This window comes from Haplochromis burtoni, unplaced genomic scaffold (assembly GCF_018398535.1).
Source record: "Haplochromis burtoni strain Fernald_Lab_line unplaced genomic scaffold, NCSU_Asbu1 Contig_250, whole genome shotgun sequence".
Classification (NCBI taxonomy): domain Eukaryota; kingdom Metazoa; phylum Chordata; class Actinopteri; order Cichliformes; family Cichlidae; genus Haplochromis; species Haplochromis burtoni.
The window spans coordinates 850,125-872,391 of record NW_024582611.1 but is presented as its reverse complement, the minus strand read 5'-3'; the positions used below and the strand labels follow the sequence as shown (position 1 = coordinate 872,391).

Genomic DNA, 22,267 nt, shown 5'->3' with positions numbered 1-22,267 from the left:
TGTTATCTCTCAGCAGCGAGGCAAGAACACTAAATGAGGCCTTGAATTAGTTTATACACTGAAATGTTAGCTCTATGACAAAAAATAATAACAATGTTTTGCAATATTCCTTAAAAAAACAAACAACACCCCCCACTAATGAGTTAGAAGCATGATTTTAAGAAGCATACGAGCATGATCCAAGCCTATTTTGGTGTATCAAAGTCTATAAGCAATTTACAACTTTAAACTCAACATCTGCTCTCTGGCCTGAAACAGCCTAATAAAAGACACAGTTTGTCACTGTGCTGTCACTGTTTCAGCTTTGACCCGAAAATCTTCACTTTTTGCTGCTCGGAGCAGAGGCTTCCTCAGGGAGCGGCTGCATGCTGAAAGAAAGAAGCACTGCAAGACCGCAGGAGCAGGAGAAAAGACGAAAAATAACCTCTAACATCTCAACTCCATTAATATTACACGCTCGTGTCTGTACAATACAGTGGAATCTCAGCCTGCTTTATCCTCTAAATAATTCACGCAATAAAATCTTTTCTCTCTATAAAGCCCTTAAACTCGTCTCTTCTTGGTGCCGCTCCAAGTGTAGGATGGGAAAAAAGAGACTGTGGTAGACTGCGAACAAAGAGTAACCCAGAAGAAACAAAAACTTATATTTATTTGGAACAAAGACATATTCCAAATCTGAGCTTTGTTGCTTCCTTGCTGACTGAATACAAATATCTTTTTGATATATCTTTAGAAAAGTCAGAAAGTATGGAATTGTTTATCTATATCTATTTTGGAGGAATTTTAATCCTGTTGGGTCATTTTAAAAATAAAAACAAAAAGCTCTTCAGTCAACAAATTTAAATTTTTCTCTATGGTAAGTCACATTTTATAATCATGTTGCCTGTTTAAACACAAAAAAGGTGTGAAAGTCTTATGGACATTAAAAATACTTTCAGATTAGAAAACAAACTTTTTCTGCAACATAAACTAAACATCTGTCAGTTTTTGTGAAATTGTAGCTCCATAAATATTCCTTGGACACAAGATCACATAAGACGAACAAGTTCAGCTCTAATGTTGGTGTTTTGTCCCTTGAAGAGCGAATATGAAGAGCAAACTAAGGGAATTAGATTTGATACAGACATAAATTTATTCAATTTAAGCTGTTAAAGATTTTATGTTACAGTCTAGGCATAAAAACTGCAGCTATTTCATCAGACAATGGATGATGTTTGGATCAAAATCAGTACTCTTTGTTGCCATAAGAAACAAAACTGACACTCTTCTTTTTGTTTTTAGTTGTCTCATAGCCAAGTTATCCCTTATTAACAACTGTACACTTTTTTCTACATTTAACAAAGAAATTTGTATTAAGAGCTAAAGTTTAGCTTTAGTAGGGGCCTGATTGCTTTAAGTGACAGATGGAATCTGACTAAGACAGCTGTAAACATCTGTTAGACTTCACCTCAGCTTCAGTTGCACAGATGCAGCCTGCTAGCAAAGCTTGTGTTAGCTAATTAATTAGCTTTCCACCTTAAATATGAAAACCAAGTCCAGAAAAGTCAAGAGACCAGTGGGTGACAAAACGGAGAGTCTATGCTGTTAACTAACACAAAATATTAACATAATTTAGGGTAAAACACCTTCACAGTTCAGATCTGTTCGTGTGTTTTAATTTAAGATTACTGGTGACTTTTAAGCTTTAAGCTGCTGGCTTTAAAACTGAAAAAATATTCTCAGTATCCTATAATTATACATAATTATATGTATATATATTTGTGTATTTCACACAGTTTTATATATGTTACGAAAATTACCGTAGTGAGTTTAGAACAAATTTTTTTACAAAGGTAATTTAGTGTCGAATATTTTCATATACTGGAAAATGTTCAACGTATTCTTAGAAGAGGGAAAGTAGATTATTACAATTCTTTCTATTTCCCCCCTGAATCTACCTGGATTTTACCTGTTTCTGCAGCGCGCTGCTGTGACGCACGTCGCGTCCTCTCTCGGGTCAGCATCGGAAATATGTGCTGCTACACAGACAGGATGAGACCGGATCCAGTGTGCACAGCATACACCTGCAGTTACTTAGAAGTGGACACGACCCTTTCTCCTCCTCTCTCGTCCTTGAGATCAGCCGCTTTTTGAAGATTTTGTTGGGACCAAAGCCAAGAGAAAATCTGGGGACCTGAAACTCGCACTGGGAATATTTCCAATCAGATTTCGGGATTTTTGAGTTCATGAGCGCTTTTGTACCTCCAAGTTGCAACACAGCCAGTCATGAAAAAGTAAAAGAAGAAAGTGTGAGAAGACAGCTCCTCGATGAAAAAGAGCTGTATTGTTTTTCAGAATTGCGTTTTTACGCATATGCATCTCAAACCTGGAGTGAAACACAGGCTGTGAAATTACAGAAAATATTTGAAGCTTCGTCTTTCTCTAACTGAAACACAGATTTCTACTAATGGTTGTCATGGCTCACACCAGCGCGCGGATGTGAATAAAGATAAACTCACAGATTTACAGATTGGGTAACATCCAGCTTAAACGCGACTTTGCTTTCCCGTCACCTCTGGTCACAAAACGGGACATTCTGAAGCGGAGGTGCCGTGGTTAACGCCATGAGACCATCCAAATACTAATGTGATGGGTAAGATTACCACTTAATGCACACATCGCCTGTTACGCGCGTTAATAAATCAAACACCATCAAGCCACGCATTTTCTTCCTCTTAGATCTCCAAAAAACGCTTCCCACTGTGGGGGCATGCAAAAGTCATTTTAAATCAATTGTAGGGTCTTAGTTATTTTTTTTTCCTCCAAATTTGTGGATAACTTTGTATTTTTATTTAGAACATAAGAATCTGCAAACGCAGCTCAGATGATGAACGGACGGAATGAAAGAGTGTTTAATGAAGAGAACCTGATGTGCGTTGAACCGCAGCTTGTACGCAAAATAATTCAATTCAATTCAGTTCAATTCGTTATTATTTATGTTGCACCAAATCACAACAGCATTCCCATAAAGGCGCTTTATATGGTAAGGTAGACCCTACAATAATTATTCTAATGCTGGGTAATAATTGGATCATTAACTTCACTGTATTTACTGGATTATCTCCACATTGTAGGAACAGAAAGTCAGTCATTACTTCTGTTTTATAAAAACATGTTAGATTCATGATCCTACTCAGTTCTTTTGTATGAAAAGATGAGAAATCAGATTCATTCATTTTGCCTCTGTTTTCCTAGTTGAGATCATACATTTAACTACAAATTTACTTCTTTTTTTCAAATAAGAAGCTTTAAACATTTCCTTGGTTGTTTAACAAAGGTTTTAATCGTCTGAATGTAATCTAATCAAATGGTTAAAAAAATCAAGAACTGGGTATATTTTCATAATTTTCTGGCTCAGACTCTATATGATGTTTGTGCATTTGAATCACACACTGTGATAGAATTTGAGTGGAAACTAACTGAAAGGGTTGAAGGAGAAAACCAGGTTTAATAGAACGGTCTCTTTATAACATAAATAGGTGCTGAGAAATGCATTAGTGCATTTTTCAGCACCTTTTCCACCTTCCTGCCCTCTTTAACACAAGCCAGCTACTCAACAAATTACGGCTCTGTCGAAGAAGCCACAGATGTTGGATAAACTGACAATAATTGTTATTATTGTAAATTTAACTTTTGCTTTTTGTTTTTTAATTGGTTCTGTCGAGAGTAAGAAACATCTAAAAGAATCTGTTTTAAAGTATTTTTGACATACGAGTGAAACTTTCTGTTTTTCCTTTACCTGCTTCACAATGTGAACCTCCATCACCAATGAAGAGAAATGCAATAACACCATTTTGGTGATAAAACATCAGCCTTTCCGTGTAAAGAATTTTCTAAAATTAAGAAGTGCAGGAAAAAGGTTTTAGGATGTTATTGTGCTTTTCTAGAAACATGTGCACAAAAATAGGTTGAAATATTTATATTTTTCTGGTTTTAAGAAAATTTCACTTCTGCAGCCCATTTCCTGGCAATAAATATTTATGAAAGCTGGGTTAACATATCAGATTTATTTTCATTTTTAAGTCTAATGAAGAAGATATGTTGTGCTTAGTTGGAGTGAAGCGCTCAGCAAGCACTGAAGGGTGGACTGATGGCTGTTGACCTTTGAGTGTGTGTGTGTGCGAGTGCGTGTTGTGTTTGGTCATTTGTGTATAATGCTGACTGGCTGTGTGGGTGTAAATGACTCTCCAGCCCTCGGGGGTGACAGAGTACCGTCACTATGGAAACCCAACGCAATAGCCAGTGATGAGTTGATCCTCAGCCTGCTGATGAGGGAGCTCAGCAGCTCAGAGTGTGTTGTATAAAATTTCTGAGTGGCTTCAGGTTCAAACGTGTCCGACTTTGATTGTATCACAGCACGCTGACATACTGTCATCTTCGGCCTGGAGCCTTTACAGATTACAGATCATATGAAAATGATGCTGAGAGTTCAGATGGATTACGGTGACAAAATGCGTGTAGCATGAAAGTGTGGTCAAGTAGACCTGTGGTAGTGCTTTTCTGTGATGTGTAACAGAGAGAGTTTAATTCATGCATTAGTGTTTGGTTGCTATAAATTATGATCCATAGGGTTTTTAATTTTGGTTTAAATGGCTGTGACAGAAGAAACGTGCATGTAGTGAAGGTGTGTGTGAATGGGTGGATGACAGGTTGTGTAAAGTGCTTTGGGGTCCTTAGGGACTAGAAAAGCGCTATACAAATACAGGCCATTTACCATGTAAGTAGGTCAAACATAATGAATATTATATTATTATATATTCAGTATATAATAATATTTATTATTTACTGGAAACTGCTCAACTTTTAGCTCCTTAAATTATTTTCATACCAAAAAGTGCTCTAAAAAGATCCATAAAGCAGACTTGTCACATCCTAGTTTTCTAAACCAAAGTTTGGACACAACCTTGCATTTATTTATTTTTAATTCTAGAAAGTACCTTTGTATTTGTATGTTTCTCCTGTTTGTCCAGTATCATGCAATCTTACAGATCCACAGAACATTTATGACATCTGGTAGCTTCTAGGGGGATTACCTCCACTCTCTGATGATGAAGTGAAAACCTGTGGTTCTTCAAAAACCTGCATCAGGTTGGCTTTAAATATGGCACAATCCCTGTAGACACCCAAAGAAAATGACAAACATGGTGCACTAAAAGTACTTTTAGAAGTACATTTTTCCAAACACTTACATTTACTGAAATTTACTTGAGTAGGCTTAGGGGTTGGCACTTCTGCATGCAGTCAAGTTCTAGAGTCTTGCTAATGACCTACTAATTGTATTCAGGTGTGTTGCAACAGTCTCAGGACACTGGCCCCTGAGGACTGGAGTTCGAGACTCCTGCGTATGCAAGCTGTATGCTAGCTTTTACCTGTGGTAAAAAAATAATTGTACTTTTAATCCAATTGCCTGACAATTATAAGGCTTTTTGTGAGGCACAAACAGCATGTTCACCAGTTTTGATGTGTTAAAGTCTAGCACTTTATTAATCTGTCGCCTAACACGTATGGTAAACATTCCAGTACTAGACTAGCATAATTTCCACTTTGTTGAGTACTCAAAGTACTTGCTGCAAAAAACAAAAAACTGCTGAGCAATGGACGATGATTAAAAACTCATATTCTGGTTCCACCAATGAGGAAGTTTTTTCTCCCTGATGAAGCTTTGGACAGTTTCAGGGAATTTGTATTGTATTAAGATTTTAGCTTTATGTTAGTTACATCTCCTTTCATGCTACTGTCTGCATCTGCCTGCTGGCATTTTAGTGTCTGTCATGATTTATTTTGTAAATCATCAAGAAAACTCAAAGTCATGATGCAACATTGGACTGACTGACTGCAGTCATTCAGTTGCCTGCAAGGGGAACTTGTCAGATTTCCTTCTGCTGACGCATTAAATGGTTGACGAACATTTGCTAGTGACTCAATAGTGTTTTAATTTTTCTTTCAGTTCACTAATACACATGTAATTCTGCTTTGGGACCATACATATATTAAATATGAATGAAAAGCAAATGATACAATGTAATGATATAATGTTTCTGTTTTTCTCTTATATAGTTTGAAGGAGACAAATTAGGTATAACCTTTTTCCAATTTCTAATCTGAAAACAGTTTAGTGCATGTTTGTGCGCCAATGAATGCTTTATTGTTTAATTCTCAGGTTGTTTTAAGTGCATTTAGCTGAATGCCTTCAAGTAACAGGCGCCAAATGTTTAATGGACAGTTAGCCTGTAAAATACTGACAAGTGAGGCTTGTTTAGATTTTTTTTAACCTTCACAACGTGTCTGAGAAGCCCAGTTGACCTGAACACAAAGAAATTATACAATTTCTTTTAGTTTTGATGCATTCTCAATCATCCAGGAAAGTAAATCTACAAAAGTTGATTCTGTTCATCTGGACGTAGCGTTTTGTGGGAGAAACGTTTCGTCACTCATCCAAGTGACTTCTTCAGTCTCAGCTGACTGCAGGTTTCCCCAATCTTATAAACAGTACATTTGCACAATGATTGAAACCAGCCCACTGAAGAAACAATGGGCTGGGAGGTCAGTTCCTTCATCATAATTATGCAAATTCTCATTCTCATTCCCGCAAAATGCTACGTCCAGATGAACAGAATCAACTTTTGGAGAAATTTCTATTAGAAACATATACATTTGTACACCTCCTGATTATTGTTCTTTAATAATCCAGACACGATGAAAGGTATGACTAAATGTCCACTTCAGAGTGTGACACAGTGGAACTCAACTTGACAATATCTCTTACGTGATTTCAATGCCAATGTGAAAACTCTGAGAAGAGCTCTTTCAGTGGAAAATCCAGATTAAAATGTCTCGAGGATGCTTGATTATGGTTTGCCATGTTAAACTGAGCTCTCCTTAAAGTCTGGATCAAGTGGGAAATGCATTTTCTTCCTTGGACCTCTCGATTGTTGGCCCGCTTTGCACTTGGCTTACTGTGACTACATTTTCTGACCAATTAGATTACTGACAAAAATGAAGTATTAGAATCAATAAGCAGTATTTTCTGTAATGGCTGCTGGCAAGAGTTCAAACATTTTAGAGCTTCACGGCAGAGCCATAAAGTATAGTTGTAAAAATGTAACAGCAACATCATTATCTTTCCTACAGGCTCCCCACCCACCATCTGCATCCCTTTTCTCCTTATATATCATCATCATCTCTTTTAATTTTCCTTCCCCGTCACTATGCTCTCTCCCCCATAACATGATTTTCCTCATTACCTTCTTTTTCTCTGACCTTCTTCATCTTTGTGTATCCTTCACCCTGCTTCTTTCCCCTCCTCTCATTATCTTCTTTCCATCTGTTCTTTTGCACCTCCTGGCTGACCTGTGCCTCTCTCTCTTCTTCCTTCTCTTGCTCCACTTCCAACCCAATCTCTTCTCTAATAAGCGTTTCCTGCATAGAAACCCTCACTTTCTCCCAAAAGAGCTTTTGGGCAAAGCCAAAGGGAAACTGCCAGCGTTGTAATAAGTTTAGGTTTTTAAATGAGTTATTTTAATGAGGGTTTCAGTTACTCAACCATAACAAAGATTCCTGTTTACAGAGAATTGAAAAAATCCACAGATTTCTATCAAATAACATAACAAAGACTCATTGCAGACTCATTACTCTTATGCTGACTAATTGTCCTTACGCAGGTCAGTCACCAGCCAAATCCCAGTGTGAGTCAGGAAAACCCTGCTAATATTCCCTCGGTGGTCTCCTTCTCCCTTTTCCCTTCTCTTCTGAGAAAAGTTTAAAATAATTTTAAACTTAAGACCTTCTCTCAATCTGGATTTTGATTGAGTTTCCTTTAAACCAATCATACATACGTTGCTTCCGTGTTTGACCATTTAACCAGGTTCAATCACTGATCTGGGTTTGCACCCCAAACCCAGATAAACTGCCAAAAATGGCTGTCCGGATGAATAATTACTGGTTTCTCAGTCATGTGTGAAGTCCTTTAAACTACTCGAACCAAAAAATAAACTCTGACTCATTGCTTTGATTGCAGGGTGTTGATGGAGAGGATTTCGGATGTCAGCCGGGACAGTGGTCATCGCAGGAGGAATTTTGGCTACAGTCATCTTACTGACGATCGTCGCTGTGCTGTGTTTATGTAGGTTGCAGGTATGATTGTCTCACTGTTCATTACACATCTAAAGTTTAACAGAATGCAAAATGCACCTCAGCACCGTATTCATGAAAACAAGAAACTTGACAAATGTTCACACATGATGTGTGCAGTGCAAAAAGCTGGGAGTAATTTGCTGCCCCAGACAGTTTTCCTAATTATCAAAGTAGTCCAAGTGGAACATTTCTGTGTTTACTTTTGGCCAGACTGGATTTGTGTAACAATCTTGCTTTTTTTTTAGAAATCTACAGCTGACATCCAAATAGTGCAACACAACCTGCCGAGACAGAGCATACACACTAATAACAAATAACTCATGTTGAAATAATCCTCAACTGTAAGACCTTTAAAACCGAATGGGACTTTTTTTGAGACTTTCAGAAACTCACATCCACATGTTTTCTTCCTGAGTGAGTCCTAGCAGTTAGCATGTAAGGTTGCAACTGTAGTTTTAGGAGTGATGGATACTTTTTGTAATCACCTGCCAAATATCATTTGAAAGTGATGGTCTGCAAGTGCCTTTCATGCTCTCACAGAGACGCCAAGTATATGCTAGCTACTTCCTAGCTTTGAAAGCTCCTCAGCTGGCAGTTTGTTCTTCATCTTTGTGATTCTGTTTACACCTGATTTCTTCCATGTTACCAATAGGTGGTCATAGATAGACGGTTCATTGCTTTCATGAAAATGTTAAGATTCAGACAAAGACATGCCAACTAGCTCACTACACTCGCTCGCTATCTTTCAAAGTTACGCAAACCAGCTTGTTTTTTCATGCCCTATATTTACTGTGGTTTATACTTATAGTTAACACGGATCCGATTGGTTGAAACATATGATTTGAAACTCTCCAAAAGTTGATTTTGTTCATCTGGACGTAGCGTTTTCTCCAGATGAACAGAATCAACTTTTGGAGATTTACTTACCTGGATGATTGAGAATGCATCAAGACATTTGTTTTGAAAGTGCTCGTTCTTTTCTCCTTTGGTTAACCGTTTGTCTTTTTAAATGTTTGACTCTCACCTGGTCCAGTATTACTGCTGTAAGAGGGAGGAGTCTGAGAAGGGGGAAGAGGAGGAACCTGAGCTCGCCACCATGTCGCCGTCTCGCCCCCTGGCTCTGTCGGCTCCCCCTACGCCTCCGACACCAGAGCAATACAGTGACGAGCCCGAGACGTACCCTCCCACTTTCCTCACTGAAGCCAACGGCCCCGTCAGCTACTCACCTCCGCCTCCGCCACCACGCAGGTGCTATCGCTCGCATGCCTTCTGCCCTTCCTGTGCCCGCTGCTCACTGCCCTTCTACTTGCAGCACCCAGAGAGGCTGTGCAATGGCGGTCGCAGGATCAGCTACAGGACTGTGCAGCAGCAGGACATGGAGTTGCCCATGGACTTGGCCAGCTTCTACCAGAAGCTGAACCTCATCCGCCAGGTCACCATGAAGGAAGTAGTCACCCACAGCGTCAGCACCGACGTTTAGGAAAGCAGCACCGCTGATTTAAACGATTCGATACACATTCAATTATTTCAGCACTTTGCTGTCAGTGTTAAACTGATAAATGGCTTTTAGACCAAACGTCAGGGCAGCGATGATGGAAATTCTGCAACGCTAAACGCATCATCTAAACACACGAAGGGACTAATTTCAAAAACTGCTCCTTTTATTTGCTGAATAGCTAGGTAAGTAGCTACTTAACATATCTGCTGTCAAAGCATAAACAAGAATCGACAAAAATCCACACAGATTTCATTTGTTTAAATGCACCACACCAGTGCGAACAGAGGAGGTAAGATAAGTCTGGTTGTGTGGATATTAAAGATAATGTCAGACCAAAACCAGCAAGTATTATGTGAGTGTATCAAAGCCTGTTCTCTCTGTCCCACAGAGCTCCACTGTTGTTCCTAAAATAGTTAGATATCTCACTGTTGACCTCGGTGACTTGTTCTTTCATTAGCATGAATGCAAACATTGTAGCATACATAGGCCTAGCCCCACACACACTGTCCCGCTGTCACAAAAAAACACTGAAGCACCAAATGTAGATTAATCTGTCACTGAAAATAGTCCCCAGCTATTGGTCTGTTAAATCCAACGACTGAGGAAATAATCTTTTCAACAGAGAGTATTTATTTGTATGTAAGCTGTTTTTCAACTCTTACACACTTAGTTTAACTTCAGGTAAAAGCTCATAACTGCACAGACACGGTCTCTTCCTTTGAAAGAGTGATCAGGTGTTGAGACCAAGCGCACGGAAAAGTTTTCACGCAGCGATTAAATAGATTCATGCCATAAGAGGCCATGTATTAAAAAAAAATGTAATTTTTAACAAAAACATATGCGTCACACAGAGTTGAGATTGAGCACTGAAAATCAGAAACAAAAGACATGCTTTTACAAGCTGGAATCAGAACTTTCAGCGCAGTTTCATAAAAATCAAAAAGTCTACCCAGTTTTAATTTGGGCTCATATTCAAGTGTATCTCCTTGTGCACCTGTGGACTGGTTTCATCCTGGCTTCTATTGTTTTTCATGCAGTGTATGCTGGATCTCCTTCACTGTGCGAAAATGTTGATCTTAAGAGTTCATTTTATTTTGGTGGTAAAAATTCCAGTGAGGCAAATTTGGTGAATGATCGTGTTGCTGTGGAGTTTTCAATGCACTCTGCACTCTGAGCGGACACATCACGGCACATAAAACCACACCACAGACCCTCTGACTGGTCTCCCTCAGACTCCCCACGTTGAATTCATGAACTCGTGATTAATAAACTGAGCAATTCTGCCTTTGAGCAGCTTCTTGGTCATCACCAAGTGCTGATCGCCTTCTTGTGAAATTTGGGTCGGTTTTAAACAAAAGATGTTTAACCTCTGCCAAAGTTTAAGGTCACACTGTAAATACCCAAAATGAGATTTCCGTGACAGGGTCTAAAAATCGCAGCTATTCGGACGTGCCTGAGGAGATGATTATGAATGGGAGACTGGCTAGATTGATCACACCTTGTATAAAGAGACAGAATTTAAAAAAACAGAATGTGCAGAGGAGGAGAAGAGGATGACCACAGAAAATTCCTGGATGTAGTGAAGGAGGACATGCAGAGGGTGGGTGTGACAGAAGAGGATGCTGGGATATGGTGATGATAGAGGCAGATGAGTTGCTGTGGTGACTCCTAAAGGGAGCAGCTGAAAGAAGAAGAAGAAAACGGATACATAAAAATGCATAAAAGCTCAAATAATTTCTCATACAGATTCTGGTTGACTCATATTTGTGTTCATTGGTGTAGCTGTCACACAGGGTCAACACGGGGTTGTTGGGTTTTTTGTTTGCCTTCCGACATCAGAGGCTGGAGAGCCAGGCTGTGATATGTCAGTATGTGACTGTTTCAGTATTAACAGAGAAAACTAACATTATTTTAAAGGGCTTTTCTGGAGCATTCAGTGATCCAGTGACTGTGAATTATGAGGGACAACATTTATATCCTGTTAAGACATCATGCTGTAGATAAACGCTGTTCTCCAACTTAGATATTAAGTATTTAATACCTAAAGGAGGAGGAATGAATTGTACATACAGTATTTAAGGGGAAAAGATACAGATATATGTCAAATATTCTTGATGACAGAGCAGTAGATCCAAATTATATTTTACAAATTTTACATCCATAGAGAGAAACAACTCTACAGCTCCTGGACTCATTTATTCTTCTTTCACAAAACAACACAGATGCTGACAAATTTATCGGATCGGAAACTTTGTTTGGAGCAAACTTTCACTCTAGCAACATGTATGATAAAATAGTACGCTGCTAATCAAAAAGGTTTGTTCTCATAGGCTCACAGAGAGACTGGGTGTATTTGCCTGTCTGTCAAACAGTGCACAACCTGCAGTGCTGTGATCTGAAACATATATTTGGAAATCTTTCAGCAGAAGACTTTTACTATATGATGAAAACTTATGAGACTGTATATGCCTATATGTATATCTCCAGCTGCATTGCTGGAGTCTGATATTTTTTGGCCACCTTTTTTGAGCAAGAAGGTAAATCTAACCAAGAGCAAGAACAGACCACACAGTTATACAACCGGAACTTACCAGCCATGCCCTCAATCATACACTGCTTCACAATTCACTCTAAACGAGACCATGATTTAAAATAAACCTCATATTATATCAAATAAATAACGGCTTGAAACTAGTAATAGAAACTATCAATTAAAGAAAGCACTGTCCTTCACAACCAGAGCAGTTGCTGCATGATGGCCATTAAGAAATAGGCAGGTTTACTTAGTTTAGTGCAGCATTACTGCAATAAAAAAACTTAAAACTGGCTGTTTGTACACTGACACAGCTAAACTGACTGCACAGTAGTTCTGTTCAGTTTTTGATAAACATTAGCAAATGATCCTTCACTTTTCTAACAAGCTTCAAGCCGGATGGATGGTAGAATCACAGCCATGAAGACAAAAACAGAGGCACATCATTCAACTCCTGCCCCCTTGTCATAGTGTGGTCTGTGCCAGCTGGTCCTGAAGCCACCATCTTTAGTCAGTGCATTTGGTTTGTTTCTCTCCTCTGCTCGCTGTTTCACTTTGTTTGTGTGAGGTGCTTTTAGTCCTTCAATTCACTGCATCAAAAAAATAAATGAACATATATGTGCAGCATCTACACATCTTTCATTACCTCATACATGGATTATTGTCTCTAAGTTTAATGTCCACAGAAAAACCATGTTCCATACATTATGTATCATATGGTCATCCCATGATTTCTCCATGCAGCCTCCAGAAAGCTGAACATGCTTAGAAAAGATGTCAAGAAAGGTTATATTTTTATTTGGTCGTCCTAAGTAAAGCACTGTCCTCACAGCTCCTTCTGATCTGTGTGAGTTTGGGTCATGGATTGCTTCTGCTCACTGAGGAATGACACTATTCAGGGTAAGAGAACATACAGTGGGGCAAAAAAGTATTTAGTCAGCCACCGATTGTGCAAGTTCCCCCACCTAAAATTATGACAGAGGTCAGTAATTTGCACCAGAGGTACACTTCAACTGTGAGAGACAGAATGTGAAAAAAAAATCCATGAATCCACATGGTAGGATTTGTAAAGAATTTATTCGTAAATCAGGGTGGAAAATAAGTATTTGGTCAATAACAAAAATACAACTCAATACTTTGTAACATAACCTTTGTTGGCAATAACAGAGGTCAAACGTTTACTATAGGTCTTTACCAGGTTTGCACACACAGTAGCTGGTATTTTGGCCCATTCCTCCATGCAGATCTTCTCGAGAGCAGTGATGTTTTGGGGCTGTCGCCGAGCAACACGGACTTTCAACTCCCGCCACAGATTTTCTATGGGGTTGAGGTCTGGAGACTGGCTAGGCCACTCCAGGACTTTCAAATGCTTCTTACGGAGCCACTCCTTTGTTGCCCGGGCGGTGTGTTTTGGATCATTGTCATGTTGGAAGACCCAGCCTCGTTTCATCTTCAAAGTTCTCACTGATGGAAGGAGGTTTTGGCTCAAAATCTCACGATACATGGCCCCATTCATTCTGTCCTTAACACGGATCAGTCGTCCTGTCCCCTTGGCAGAAAAACAGCCCCATAGCATGATGTTTCCACCCCCATGCTTCACAGTAGGTATGGTGTTCTTGGGATGCAACTCAGTATTCTTCTTCCTCCAAACACGACGAGTTGAGTTTATACCAAAAAGTTCTACTTTGGTTTCATCTGACCACATGACATTCTCCCAATCCTCTGCTGTATCATCCATGTGCTCTCTGGCAAACTTCAGACGGGCCTGGACATGCACTGGCTTCAGCAGCGGAACACGTCTGGCACTGCGGGATTTGATTCCCTGCCGTTGTAGTGTGTTACTGATGGTGACCTTTGTTACTTTGGTCCCAGCTCTCTGCAGGTCATTCACCAGGTCCCCCCGTGTGGTTCTGGGATCTTTGCTCACCGTTCTCATGATCATTGTGACCCCACGGGATGAGATCTTGCGTGGAGCCCCAGATCGAGGGAGATTATCAGTGGTCTTGTATGTCTTCCATTTTCTGATGATTGCTCCCACAGTTGATTTTTTCACACCAAGCTGCTTGCCTATTGTAGATTCACTCTTCCCAGTCTGGTGCAGGTCTACAATACTTTTCCTGGTGTCCTTCGAAAGCTCTTTGGTCTTGGCCATGGCGGAGTTTGGAGTCTGACTGTTTGAGGCTGTGGACAGGTGTCTTTTATACAGATGATGAGTTCAAACAGGTGCCATTCATACAGGTAACGAGTGGGGGACAGAAAAGCTTCTTACAGAAGACGTTACAGGTCTGTGAGAGCCAGAGATTTTCCTTGTTTGAGGTGACCAAATACTTATTTTCCACCCTGATTTACGAATAAATTCTTTACAAATCCTACCATGTGAATTCATGGATTTTTTTTTCACATTCTGTCTCTCACAGTTGAAGTGTACCTCTGGTGCAAATTACTGACCTCTGTCATCATTTTAAGTGGGGGAACTTGCACAATCGGTGGCTGACTAAATACTTTTTTGCCCCACTGTATTTGTGCCACTTAAGGTGTTTTCCGAGATACAGCTGCAGGTTGCTCTCTGTGATGACTGCAGAGTTTTTATCCACAGCAGTTCTTCATTTTTTATTTTATTTTGTATTTTTTTTTAGAAAAGATTGAAACTGTTGCTTTGGTTTATTTTTCTGCTTGATGTGTTTCAATTATCCTGTCAGTGCAGCAGATGAGGCGTTTGGGTCTGTCAAACTGGCCAGCAGGAGGCGTCAGTCACCTCTGCAGCCAAACCTTTGTTTACTGTAGCCGCTCTGTGTGTCAAGTTCATTTACTGTGTTAATAAAATGATGCAAAACTTTGGGGTGTCGGTGTAATTCCCTCCAGAAAAGGACCAAAGCAAAATGTGCATTATTTCATTGACTTGTCTACATCCAAAACGGCTTCAGAGAGGAGACGGGGGTCTTGGAGAAGAATAAACACAACGTCCTCAGCACCACTTTCACACTTTACGTTACTCTGTATGAAAAAAATAACTACACTTACTCACATATTGTAGTTACAGTATATTAGCCCAGCTAAATTACAGACCATAGACTCAGTTTTAGGACTCTGAACTAGACTAAATTAGAATATGCCGCTCCGTCTGCTACAAATGAAACTCTTACACTTTCATGTCATTTAAATTGCAGTTTGCTTTGAGCCCTTGGTCCCAGATTTCTGTGCTGTTTTAGTGTTTGCATTTCTTATTCTTGAAGTTGTTGAGCATGTGGTTCCTGTTTGCCTTTGTTATTTTTTTTTACAATATGTTTGGGTTGTGTGATATTATCTTATTTCTGTGGTCTCTGTGTTGATTTTGTTATGACAGTCTCCCTGTTTATGCCTCTCTTTGTCTCATCTTCATGCTCAGGCTTAGCTGTTTACTTCCTTACTTTTTACTTCCTGTTTTATTTTTTAAGGTTAGTTTTCTTTCGTGTCTTACATTAATTTTACATTCTGCCCTGATTGTCTTCACCTGTGTTCATTTCTTTTCATCTTTGTCTCTTTGTTCTTCTGTCACGTCCCAATCAGCTCTCAGTGTAAATGTAGCTCTACTTTCCCTTCTCCTTTAAGGCATCTGATAGACGGCTCATTTTTGCTTACTGCATGTGGTTTTCTCTCATTTGCTCCTTCGTATAGCTGAACTTTAGTTTATGGTTTGGATCTTTAGCATTTTGCTAAGTAGACCAAAGATCATGGCCTTTGTTTTTAATTTTGACAGCATACTGCATTTGGGTTGTCTATACTGCACAGCCTTGACACATATCTTTGACACCTCCTGTCAAATCCATAAGTATTTGAGATAATAACCCTCAGCCGCTACAGTGGAGTGGCCTATAGACCTGGTCCCTGTACTACGAAGCAAGTTCACATACCCGGGATATCTGGCTTCACTTAACCTAACAATCAGGCTGAGCAGTCAAGGTGGATATCATCTTAATAAGATGAGCGAGTCCACATGACCTGGAAACATGACGAGAACTCAACACACAACCTGACACTGGACAAAGGAAGACATAGGACTTAAATACACACAGGAGGTGATCAGGGGAAGTGGAAACACCTGGAGAATCAGCTGCGTAAATATAAGTAAATGAGACTTAAACATAAACAATGAATATCAAAGTATAAGAAAACTCAAAACCCTGGGTCAAATGACCCAGAACCGTGCCATAATATTTGAATATTAATGTGTAAGTTTATCACAGATTTATCAGTATCACATCATTAAGACACAGGATAATCTGATTGATTATAATTCTTATTACATTAAATGAGAGTTTAGATATATATGTGTGAGGCACAGCTGTCGTGGTGGTGTTTAACGATCTGAGAGAAATAACTAAATAAATAGAATTTAAATGCAGGCTTAATCTGCGTGCAAACATGATATGAAGTAAACAAGTAAAAACAGGTGGGAGTCAAGGACAAGGAGACGTGTGCCACAGTGCAGTTCATTCATTCCCAGTTCACATCTTGCTATGATATAGCAGCGCAAACAAGCCCAGTAAAGCCTTTCTTTTCAGTTTCAAGTCTTCTGTCATAGCCATCTAAAGATATTAACTCTTCCTAAGATGAAGAAGATTATTTTGGCTGCTCCTGTATTCACAAAAGATGATTTGCAGACTATTCTTTGTGGCAGTTGCCCTTCGTGACACAATTCTATTGGAGATTATGTATCGGAATTTCAGGAGCGGGATCACACCTCCAAACACACTCCTTCCGGTTGTCATCTGTATAGGTTCCCCCAGTTCTGCAAGCTGTTCATTCTCGTTTACGTGCCCCACCGTCCCTCCCTCCTTGTTCTCAATTCTTTAACGTCTTCCTTTCTATTTAGTGCATGGGGATCTGTCAGGCCCAAGAGCCATCGCCAGTCCCCTTCCGGCCTTTCCCAAACCGCAGTTCAATTCATGTCAAAGCATTCACTTTTACCTACTAAAACGCTGTCAAACCTAAAATGAAGACGTGGGCCCAGCTAGTGAACAGGAGTTTGGGTCTCCTCCTGAGTTTTAACAGGCACTTGTTAGGTAAATGTGTAAAGCACTACACTACGGGACCAACAGACTAACCTTTCTTAAAGATGTGCGATTGCCCCAGTCTAACTGAGGCTTTGGAGATATTGGCTAACAACAAACTACCATCCACTGAACTGGCACAATAACTAAAAGTAGCCAGTCTCAGTTGTGTTTTAAGAAAAAGAAATCTTCAAGTCAGACAAGTCTTGTTGTGACTATGTGTTAAAATGTTCCTCCAGATTTCTTTCTACAGTTTGTTACTCAAATTAAAAACGCAAAAACTAATGTGGTATCCATTCCTGTAAAGAAAAATATCAAAAAAGTGCAAAAGTTAAACATGAGAGAGGCAAAATGTTTGAACTGTTATTTAATTGAAATACATGTCAGTACCATTAGGTTTTCAGTTTATTATCAACAGTACACAAACTCCATATTTAGTTTTGTACAAAGAGGTATCGGCAATATAAAAACACAGTACACATTAGTTAGACATACACGTACACGTCTTCTGAATACATTTCACCCATACTTCAAGTTTCAGGGATCTCTCTGTCTGTGTTCGGATCAACTCTCTCCTCCTCTGTCGCGCACACAGACCAGAGCTGGTATCAGTTGACCTGATGAATAACCATAGACTGGCATCAGGAGCGTCACGCTAAATGAAAATGTTCTATCACTAATAAATATGCTTCCATATCCTGCAGGCACGCCGGTGTGGCGTCAAAAGGCAGGAGACGGAATGGAAATATAAGCTATATATATATTTATATATATTTAATTTTTTTTTTACTTCCTGTTTGGCCATACCAGACGCTAAAACTGAAACACATTTAAATAATATTTCATAAACAGTATCTGTTTTAAATATTCTACTCATGCAATATCTTCAGTTGAGAAATAATTTAATAGAGCTCTTCCTTGCAGCGATAACAGGAGCATGCTGCTAACTGGTGATAGAGGTTTGTGAGACCGCTTTACTGTTGACTCCGTTGTGTCTCCAACTCCGCATGTTGTTTAGCGCAAATTTTCTAAAGGAACTGAAATGATGGACCCATAAATATTCAGTAACAACTGGTACAAAAGGGTCTGCAGGGTTAAATATAAAGAAAATAAGAAGAAATATGATAATAAGGGAGAGGCATGCTCTGCTTTATTTTCCCCGAGGGGCTGATAAATGATAAATGAGCCAAAAACGGCGCTTCCTTGGTTCACTACTAGGTCAAAAAGTGAGTGAGCTCAGGAGCAAATTTAGAGGGCACAACGCTCTGACTGTGAGAACAGAGGCTCCACTCACCTGCTGTTTGTACCTGCTGTTACTGAGATGCTGCCACAAGGGTCTTTATAAGATACGTGAGGATTATTTTGAAATATTACTCATGCAAAGCTACTCTGGTAGAATCTAAAAATACAAATATTGACTGGAAAAGAGCAGAAAGGAACTATTTAATATTTGATCATGCATTGTGTCGGAAATCCTCTCAAAACAAGAAGAAACTAAAATCTTTTTGTAGCATCGAAGCAGAAAAAAGAGACGTGTGTTTACTCGTCCTCATTAATTTCAAAGTGCCTCCCAAAGTGCACATTTCTTTTGTCTAATTTTGTGTGAGAACACTGCAGCTGATGTTGTAACATCAACAGGAACTGACAGGACTTCATTTGAGATCATTTAAACTGAACCATCTAAATCCAAGTTATCTGAGGAACTTCGTCTTTTTAAAAAAGGCAGACTGACATTTATCTTTCCCTCATTATTCACAGTAACTGCTGTACAGCTGAATGTATTTCCTCATGCCGGAGTTGAGAGTCGGGGTGGAGAGAGGCTGCGGCGTCCTCGACTAGGAGGCTGGAGGTCGAACGGCGCGGCAGGAGTGGCAGCAGGCCTTGCTGTAGTACCAGTGGCTACACAGGTTGACCTTAAGAGCTAGCAGGCAGTTGGTGGAGGGCCGATCCTGACAGCTCTCATCTGGGAAACAGTCAGACTCACAATTAGTCCTGGAGGCAACTTTCAAACAGCTGTGGAGATTATACTCCACTCTGAGCTGTCTATCTTTCTTCAAAACTGGCAGACATGAGTAAAAAAAAGCAGCTGGCAGTTCACTTATAATGCCTGCAAGACTCATTAGGAACAGTGGTTAGGAGGGAAGCAGATTCTCTTTGTTGTTACCTGGAGGCTCAGTGGGGCACGGCTGCAGAGTGCAGGTCTGTTTGGCCACTGGTTTGGTGAGGGGGTCACAACCTCGGACCAGCTCCCTGCTCTGGTAACACTTCACGTCCCTCATCCTCACACCGATGCCACATGTCTTGGTGCACTGAAGGCACATGAAGCCAGAAACACAGTCATTAAACACGTCTGTTTTGCTGTTATCCTAATTTATCTTCATTTTGAGAGCTTATTTCACACTCGAAGACTTTCTGTGGAGCTCACCTCAGACCAGGGGGTGGTGTACCATTTGAAGCATGGCCTCTCGAAGCAGGTGTTCTCTTCTTCAGGCTTCTCATTCCCCACACATGCCTCCTCATCAAAGATCTGGAATTTTCCTCCGCTGATGCCGACGCATTGAACGATCCTCCGTTTCACACCACGACCACAGGTTGTGTTGCACTGCAGTTAAAGGTAAAATCTTTGTAGCATTGTTAACATTAAAAAGGGACTTTGTGCATTTAAAGTTTCTTCATAAAGCTCTGCAAATATTTCATAAAAAATTATATCCTTAGTTTATTTGTCTTGGGGTTTTTTTTGTTAATAAACAGTCTGAAAAATGCAAAAGTTGCAGTGCAAGTTGGGCCTTTTGTTTTATAGAGGAAATGTTCACCCTGTGAATATATTCAGAACCTAACAGATCTTCCCTGCATATTCATGAAAATGATAACACTATCTCCAAACATGCTCCTTTCCTTTTTGTTTGAACTGTTACCACTGTGTGAAATATTAAATGCTGTTAGATTATTTTAAGAAACCCCATGCTTGTAACAATCCTTTGGCTATTCAGTGACAGGAGAGGAAAGTCTTTCAGAGAACAACAATTAAAGAGTCTTTGGGTGAGCACTGACTGTTTAGGGTGTTGGATGAAAATGTCCCAACATTTGCTGTCTTCTTTATGATTACCGTCTGTTGATATCTTGAATGTGGTCTGTAACTGAGTTGGTACATGTGACTGATACATGTTAAAGTAACATCCACCTGAATGGCAGGAAACCAATAACCTTGTCTGGCTGCCTTCCCTTCTGCACTCACACATACACTTAATGTAAATATCAATCCATTCTCTCCCGCCAGGTCGCCAGTCTGCCGCAGGGCTAACACACAGAGACAGATAACCATTCGCACTCACATTCACACCTATGGGCGATTTAGAGTTCCCAACTAACCTATAGCCACTACTGCATGTCTTTGGACATCTTTAGTGTCTGATTAAGGTTGTCTGATTAAATCTGATTAAGGCGACAGACCTGGTCACCCTAATCCAAACTAAAACTAAACTAAAACCTAACCCTTACAGGCTGCTCTACAAGAGGTAATGATGAGAAAGTTCCATATGCAGCTTTTCAAATGAGTTAGTATTGAAATATAAGATGGCCTGTAAACAAGGTTTCCAAACAGGGAGACCAAAGCCCTAAGCTACTGCAGAGGTGACAGGTTCATATCCATTCCTATATTTTTAAAGGAACAACGCAGGGGGCATCCAGAATTGAACCAGAGACCTCGTGATGTGCAGTCAAATACTCTTCCACTGAGCTACTGCCCATGTCTGACATTTTCCAACAGAAAGCAAATGCAGCACGCATAAGGCAGGGATTATAATCTGTTGCAGACATATGCAGGCATCACGGGTGAGGAGTCTCTCTGAGTACACTCAAGTCTGCTCAAAACCACCTGAAGGGCAGATGGATAGCTTGTGCACTGACAAATAGTGTCTCAGTGGACAAATATGAACTATCACAAAAAAATGTGCAGGCAAGCTAACATCTGCACATATCCAAGTCACTCAGACCCAAGCAGACCCTAGCATGCTCACCGAACTGTATGCTCTAATACATGTTAAAACCAGATCCTTAGATCAAGGCTGTTACTGGTAGGTTTAGAATGTAGTAACATTTCTTTAGCAAAAGTTTAAAACTAGAGCGAATTAGAATAAAGCCTTAAATGCATTTAGGTTTATAAAGGAACTATATCTAAGTGTTTTCATGGGATTAGTCAGTATCCATCCAGAGGAAACAGCTGCATGATCTTTACTCATAAACTAGTTAGAATCCTCTTGTAAAGCATAAATTTCTTTCCCCTTCCATAACTCTAGGCACTGGGATTTGAACCAGAGACCTCTTAAAGTGCAATCAAATGGGCTCCCACTGAGCTATAACTCCAGGTCCCCCCAAACACGTGTGTCATGCTTTTCTGTGATTACAAAAATCACTTAAAATGTGTGTCAGGTCTGCTCGCAGTAACATCTTAATTCAGACAGTGTGTATCCGGGCCTCACCCTCTCCCAGTCTTGACTCAGCCAGTGCGGAGCGCAGTCTCTGTCTCCACAGGGGTGAATGGCTAAGGGCTTGTTCTCTGCTGAGCACTGGTTCTCGGGAACCACGCGACCCTCCGGAGCCTTACAGTACACATGACGCACCATCTTCCCCTGGCCGCACGACCCCGAGCACTGCAACAAACAAAGGTCACGCCCGATGAGTCATTATCAAGCGGGAACAATTGAGTTCTAATCACAGTTATCTGCAGCCAAGCTTTGTCGCACACAGCGTGAAGTCATTTCAGGTCACCTCACATCATGGAAAATAAAAGATCAGCATGTGAGGCCGTGTTTAGGCAGATGTTAAATAACAACACATGTCACCAGAGTTTAATATTTACTGCAGTTAAAGTAGTTCATCAACAACACAACAGCAAATCCTCACTGCTGCGCACACTGAGTTTATTATTAAAAACTATATTTGTTGGTCGTGCTGCGATTAAACTTTTAGACCAGGCGTGTGTAGCTCAATAAGCAAGTTTTGTAGCAGCATGGCTTTATCCACGTCATTTACATT

General features: G+C 40.0%; 2 protein-coding genes across 2 annotated transcripts in view; one reads left to right on the top strand and one right to left on the bottom strand.

Annotated features, from left to right (window-relative positions):
• Positions 1 to 1,968: 1,968 nt before the first annotated feature.
• On the top strand, positions 1,969 to 13,131 carry LOC102298266 (protein FAM163B). The gene is made up of 3 exons (XM_005938666.3): positions 1,969 to 2,632; positions 8,057 to 8,172; positions 9,206 to 13,131. Exons 2-3 carry the CDS (start codon positions 8,080 to 8,082, stop codon positions 9,650 to 9,652), a joined length of 540 nt encoding a protein of 179 aa, XP_005938728.1. The 5' UTR covers positions 1,969 to 2,632; positions 8,057 to 8,079; the 3' UTR covers positions 9,653 to 13,131.
• A 4,460-nt stretch (positions 13,132 to 17,591) lies between these two features.
• adamtsl2 (ADAMTS-like 2) overlaps positions 17,592 to 22,267 on the bottom strand; it is a 33,287-nt gene continuing 28,611 nt past the window's right edge. The window contains exons 16-19 of the mRNA XM_005938665.3: positions 21,712 to 21,882; positions 19,659 to 19,835; positions 19,398 to 19,542; positions 17,592 to 19,196 (exon numbers count right to left, since the gene is read on the bottom strand). Coding sequence (XP_005938727.1) covers positions 19,069 to 19,196; positions 19,398 to 19,542; positions 19,659 to 19,835; positions 21,712 to 21,882 — 621 coding nt within the window. The 3' untranslated portion in view covers positions 17,592 to 19,068. The remainder of the gene's footprint in view (positions 19,197 to 19,397; positions 19,543 to 19,658; positions 19,836 to 21,711; positions 21,883 to 22,267) is intronic.